The 6,494-nt window shown below is 43.7% G+C and overlaps 1 protein-coding gene across 2 annotated transcripts in view; it reads right to left on the reverse strand.

Annotated features, from left to right (window-relative positions):
* The window catches only part of Poglut3 (protein O-glucosyltransferase 3), a 59,434-nt gene that overhangs the window by 30,075 nt on the left and 22,865 nt on the right, over positions 1 to 6,494 (reverse strand). For both annotated transcript variants that reach the window (XM_028783626.1, XM_028783624.1), the window contains 2 exons: positions 5,649 to 5,738; positions 815 to 907 (listed from right to left, as the gene is read on the reverse strand). In XM_028783626.1, the coding sequence (XP_028639459.1) occupies positions 815 to 907; positions 5,649 to 5,729 (174 nt within the window). In that variant the 5' untranslated portion in view covers positions 5,730 to 5,738. The remainder of the gene's footprint in view (positions 1 to 814; positions 908 to 5,648; positions 5,739 to 6,494) is intronic.

Genomic DNA, 6,494 nt, shown 5'->3' on the forward strand with positions numbered 1-6,494 from the left:
CTCTTACCGCTTCCCATTAGCTTTGTCTATAACTCAGGCTACAAACATGGCTGCCGTGACTACTGCTGGCACTTCTTATCTTCTGGTGAATTATTGAATTCATTTCTCTGGTTGAATGCTCAGGAATGGAATAGAAGAGGTTCTGGTGCATGTTGGTTGACTTTCTGTCACTGTAACAAAATATTGGTGACCGGGAAGTCTTTTCTTTACAGTTCTGGAGGCTGTGGTGTCAGCATCTGCAGAGGGCCTCCCTGCTTTGATGACATCAGGTGTCAAGAGAGCAAGGATGCTAGCTTGGGTTTCCCCTCCTCTTATAAAGCATCTGGAGGCAGAAGCTGATGCAGAGGCCATGGAGGAGTGCTGCTTACTGGCTTGCCCAGTCTGTTATACAATTAAGGACCACCTGTCCAGTTCAATCATCATCACAACAATCATTATCAAGAAAACACGCTACAGATATGCCTCTTCCTGACCTGAGCTTATGTCAAGTTGATAAAAACAAACACAATATCAATTAAAAAGCCCAACAGTGACAGCACTTCAAGGCATGCTTCCAAAAGTAGAAACTAATGCACGATGCTGAATTCAAAATCAACATGATTAGGTTGGATGGGAGGGGTCTTAAGTGACTGGCAGGTACAGTGAACTGGGGAATAGTTTGGTGGTGTTTGCTTTGTGGTAATTCATTAAACTTTATATTATTCTTTCAGAGTTTTCAATATGTATGTAATAGTTCAATAAAAAGTTTTTAAAGAAGCAAACATGAAAACATCGAACTGCTAAGAAGATGCCGCGGTAGTCATAAAAGTCTTACCTCATTAGGGTTAATGTACCTCAGTATCTGACGTGGCTCCCCTTGTCTTCTTAAGTCTATCAGACTTTTAAAATGCTGGAATACGGAAATATTCTAAAGATTGAAACCCAGGTTTTTATGGTTAAAACTAGATTCTCTGCTTTTTTAAGAGTATCATTTTAAAAGTTTTATACATTTATTTATTTGGGACAGAAGTGTCACAGTATACAATTAGAGATCAGAGGACAACATTGGCGTATAGGTTCTTTCTTTCTACTGTGTGGGGCCCAGTGATAGAACTCAGGTCATCAGCCTGGTGGTGATTGCCTTTACCCATTGAGCTATGCTGCTAGTGTTGGGTTTTCTATTTTTATTAGCTGTTCACACAACTACATAGAAACACAGATGTGAATAGTTCTGCTGGACTAGAGAAATGGGCTTCAAACTGAACACCTTTTAAGGAAAGCAAAAACTCCTTACTCATGTAAGGGTTGGCTGGGGTGATCAACACTTTTGAAGGTAAAATCTCATCCATAAACTCTCTCCCTAGCTCTGTTTAGGAGGCTGGTGCTATCTTCACATCAACACTTCTCAAAGATACTATATAAGAGGGGGCCCCATTCACCTTCTCAGAAGGAAGGAGGGGGTGCTAGATACAACCTGGCATCCACCTATTCTGAAAAGAACTGAATAAACAGGCACAGCAACATTCTGAGGTGAGTGACTTCAGGAGATGACTAAGCACTAAATGAGGGGAAAGAAGCAAGTAAGAAGAAGGGAGGAAAGGAAGGAGGGAGGGAGGGAGGGAGGGAGGGAAGGACGGAAGGAGGGAAGGAGGGAAGAAAATTCAGATGTTTGGGATGACAGTGTAGAAAGAAAAGCATTTCTGTATCCTCCACCACAGCTCTACCTCCACAGAAGGAAGCTTCCCTTCCTCCTGCAGGAGAGGGTGGACAGGAGAGTCTCTGCAGACTCTTGTCTGCTAGGATGCAGGCAGACTTTGCTAGCAGAAAGCTTCACAGCTCTCCCAGGCTGGTGGTCTAGTTAGATAAGCAACCAGAACTCTGTAATAGCAGCTGAATTTTTAACAAGGACTTCAGTGTCTCTGGGTGAATACACAGGCTGCTATGGCTAGTGGCGTCTGGAGACATTAACTGTTGTGTAAATTTGGAGTGTTCCAGGGGTCAGAAATCCCTGCACACCCCTCCTCTCCAGGCTTCCATAGACATCTACTGTACTGGCTTGTAGGGTAGCTTCCTTGCCAATGCAGCCTGACCTTGAAGACTCACTGTGTCCTATGCTAGTTGGGTGCCTCTATTCTGGAAGGGATGGACTTTTGATGAACAGGAAAAAAGGGCACAGACCTTGAGAACCAGGTGATCTCTGCACTTGCCTTCTGAGCCCCAGAGGGTGGCAACTGCTTTTGAACTTACTAGAGCTTCAGTGGAGCTGAAAGGAAATGCTGTGATTCCTGCTGCTGGCTCATTCACGTATGCTTGCTAAAGGGGTTCCAGCCCATTCTTCTCTGTCCCTGGGTCTATATTACCATTGGAATGGCAGAAAGACATGCCTTGGCTTCAGCTACCCTACCCTTGTGTGTACTGACACTGAGGTAGTGGAGAGCCTGCCATGGTGCTCTTCAGGCCCCTCACCACAGCTGGAACACCCACAGCAAGGAGGCTTTGCTAGAAGCAGGGCACAGCTGTAACTGGGGAAAACCCACCATCTGAGAGAGGCTGCTGTTCTCTCCATGGTGTAGCCACACCCTGAGTACCCACTCCTACTGCCACTCACCTCATAGTTACCTGTACCACTACTATCTCCACTCTTGTCCCCAGGAGAGAGTAAGTGTCTTTAGAAGTATCTAGCAGGCTCTCCCTGGTGTGCACTGTGTCCGAAGTCATCGCTTATTGTTAAAGACACTGTGAAGAGGATGCTATGGTGCTCAGTGGACACAAAGCCAATGTTGTGCACTAAACTGATGCTGCTAGACCCATCATCTGGAGCAGACTACTTACTAAGAGGCTACCCCATTAAATCAATGGGGATACTGGATGTACAAATCTTAGTGCGGGAAAACGAGAGGTCTTGCAAAAAAGACACAGCAATGTATTGACTCCAGAGATCTGCAGGATTGATAGGCCCCAAATACTTAACAAATGTAAAATAATGATTGCAAGAAAATGAATGAGATCCTTGAGGCAACAGACTGATAGTTAAGTGAAAATCTGTTTAAGAGACTTCTAAACTCCAAGGTGAACAAAAGATAGCTAATATCACGACAGCACATGGAAGTATAAACTCAACTAGAGCCTGCAAACCAAGGGAAATGAAGAATCGATCATCATCAAATAACAATAAATCATCAATAAAATAAACTTATGAAAAATATTCAAGAGAATTACCAAATAAACAAGCAGACAAATACCAGGAGTCTTTACTTATCATTAATAACCTTAGATGTAAACAGACTAAATTCTCCAATTAAAACATTCAGAGTTGATCAACAGATTTAAAAACTAAGACCAAAAAATATTCAGCCTGTGACTTGTATGAAACTTAACCCACCAGGGAAGACACCAAAGGAGGAGAGTGGGAAAAGCGGATGTGGAGTTTAAAGAAAATGGAAACTTAAAGCAAATAGAAGCACAGTGCTTATTGCTTTCCGAGAGGCAGGCGGTGTATCTGCAAGATTTGATTGATCTGATGGTGGTCTTGTGGACTGGAAACTGCTGTATGACTTGACACAAAGCCACTAGGCATAGTGACTGTGGGCCCATACACTGCAGAGTGCTCCTCTATAGACTCTAGGTAAGGCACATGTCACACCCAAACATCAATTTCCAAGCACAAACCAAACACAGAGAGAGATTTTATTAAGCGAGGCAAAGATACAGGGTTGTGAACTCTGCATCTGGCAGAAACAGCTGCCAAGAGCTTTGCAAGCGTTAATTTTAAGGAGGAGAAAGGGGAGGCCTGAGTTAGAATGAGCTAGGTTGAGCAGGTAAATTCTGACTGAGTATCTTAATTATAATTATGGTAGTTAAAATAGTGAACCCTGATTGCTGGACTCTGATGCTTTGACCTTGATAGACATTAGGGATCAGGCTCAGGAATGAGTTAGGCATAACAAAGTGGTCAAATAAGGAAGTAGACCTTGGTGGATAGCTTTAGGAATGTCATCTAACAGTTGAGCAAGGGAGAGGGAAGGGGGAGAATGAAACCTGCAGCGCCATGTTAGCCATGCTCAGGCCTGCTAGAGCCCTTCAGTGACAGAATTGCTATTATAAAAATGACTGAAGTCATTTTACCTCTTGGCCGTCACCCAACTTGACAAAATACACAGTATACTTGAAAAATTATCTCTACTTACGAGACCAGTTCTATCCATGTTAAGAACACAGTAAGTGAGTAATGCAGTAGTAGCCCAGATAAAATATTCCATTAAACTATAAGATTTTCAAGAGTACTCAATAAATATTAGATGAGCAAATATACCTTTACCACACTGTCACAAATGTGATGGCTGAGTTAAGAAACAAAGAATATCATAGGTCAAACTTAATGAGACAATTAATGATACATTTATAGGTGTTATTATCAAAGCATCTGACCCCACTCAGAAACTTAATAGGAGCCAGAAGGATGGCTCGGTTCATAAAATGCTTGCTGTGTAAACATGAGGGCCCATGTAAAAAAGCTAAATGAGGCTTGTCGGAGGTGGTCCACACCCTTAATCCCAGCATGTGGGAGACAGAGGCAGGTGGATATAGAGTAGTTTATACAGTTTAGTTTACAAAGTGAGTTCCAGGACAGCCAGAGCTACACAGAAAAATCCTGTCTCATAAGAACAAAAACAAAACGAAACAAAAGAAAAAGCTCAACGCAACGGGACACTCATAATCCCAGCACTGGGGAGCCAGGGGTGGGTGGGTCAGTGAGTCTTGCTGGATAACCACAGTGGCCTGCTTGTCAGGTTACAGGCTAGTGAGGGTTCCTGTCTCAAAACAAAAGTAGACTACATCCTGAGGAACAATGTCTAAGGTTTATTTGTAGTCTCTGTGTGCATGCATGTGATGTGTTTGTAAAAAGACAAAGAGAGAGGGGGTATGTTCTATGGGGATGTGGTGAGGTATGGGGGAAGGGGGTGTCTCAACGGGCCCATGCCAAGGCATCCCTTCCCCCTGAGGGAGCAGCCACAGGATGGTATAGCATAGAATAGAGTTTATTCAGGGCATTGGGGAGGGGAGTTAAGAGGGTAGTAGAGACAGAGAAAGGCAGAGAGAGGGGGGGGGGGGGGGAGGGAGAGGGAGAGGGAGAGGGAGAGGGAGAGGGAGAGGGAGAGGGAGAGGGAGAGGGAGAGGGAGAGGGAGAGGGAGAGGTCAGCCATAAGCATGTGGAGAGACAAGAGGGAAGAGAATGGGGAGAGAAGAGGAAAGGGAGGAGCAAGGGAGCAAAAGAGAAGCAAGAGAGCAAGAGAGAGAGGAAAAGGCAAGCAGCCTCTTTTATAATGGGCCAGGCCTACCTGGCTGTTGCTAGGTAACTGTGGGGAGGAGCACACCTGGCTGTTGCCAGGTAACTGCGGTGTGGAGTTTAGGCAGAATGCTAACAGCACGTACAAGCATGTCCACACTTACCTACATATGTGCATACCAAAAAGTTATTTTAACTAAAAAGAATGTAAATGTTTTGGAACCTAATGAAATAATTTTAACTTTTATAGCTGGATAGTGAACTTCTAACTTGAAGGGTGGTACAGGCATGTGCAAATACGCAAAAAGACTATTGAACTGCACACACTTTATGTTAACTTTGTGAAATATAAGTTCTCTCTCAAGGGATCAGATAAACTCACAAGGAAAGTTTTCCAGGCCTTCTGGATGACTCTTGCAGCTATTTCCTGCTCTGGATGATCTTGGAAACGTTTCAAAGGCATTTGGAAGTTCTGAAAGAAAAATAAGCAAAACGGGAACTTTAAAATAATTGTATATGCTCCACTATGACACTGTCTCTGGAACTCAGTGGAAACTAAATAAAGTTGCCTAAAGGAAACAATGAAAGGACACTTGGTATGATATTACACTGTTTTCTATTAAGTACCTTGCATGGGAGATTTCAAATAATCTATGTGTGTGTGTATGTGTGTATGTTGTGCAAGTGCCCATGGATGCTGTAACGGGACATCATATCTCCTGGAACTGAAGTCACAGGCTTTAGGCTTTCGAGAGCCATCCCATGTTGATGCTGGGATCTGAACTCTGATTCTTATTATGTATACTGCATCCTGCCTGCCAGAAGAGGGCGGCAGATCTCATTACAGATGGCTGTGAACCACCAAGTGGTTGCTGAGAATTGAACTCAGTACCTCTGGAAGAGGCTCTTAACCTCTGAGCCATCTCTCCAGCCCAGCAGTAAGAGTCTTAACTGTGGGGCTATCTCTCTGTCTTCAGTATGCTTGAACTGTACTAATAAGATTTAAGGTCAAATAGTAAATAACTAGCCAGAGTGTCCCATCGATGTCTTTAAAGTCTGTGACCGTGGCTGGGTGGTGGTGGCGCATGCCTTTAATCCCAGCACTTGGGAGGCAGAGACAGGCAGATTTCTGAGTTCGAGGCCAGTCTGGTCTACAGAGTGAGTTCCAGGACAGCCAGAGTTACACAGAGAAATCCTGTCTCGAAAAAACAAAAAAAAAAAAAAAAAA

Source organism: Grammomys surdaster, unplaced genomic scaffold (genome assembly GCF_004785775.1).
Source record: "Grammomys surdaster isolate TR1022 unplaced genomic scaffold, NIH_TR_1.0 1162, whole genome shotgun sequence".
NCBI classification, from domain to species: domain Eukaryota; kingdom Metazoa; phylum Chordata; class Mammalia; order Rodentia; family Muridae; genus Grammomys; species Grammomys surdaster.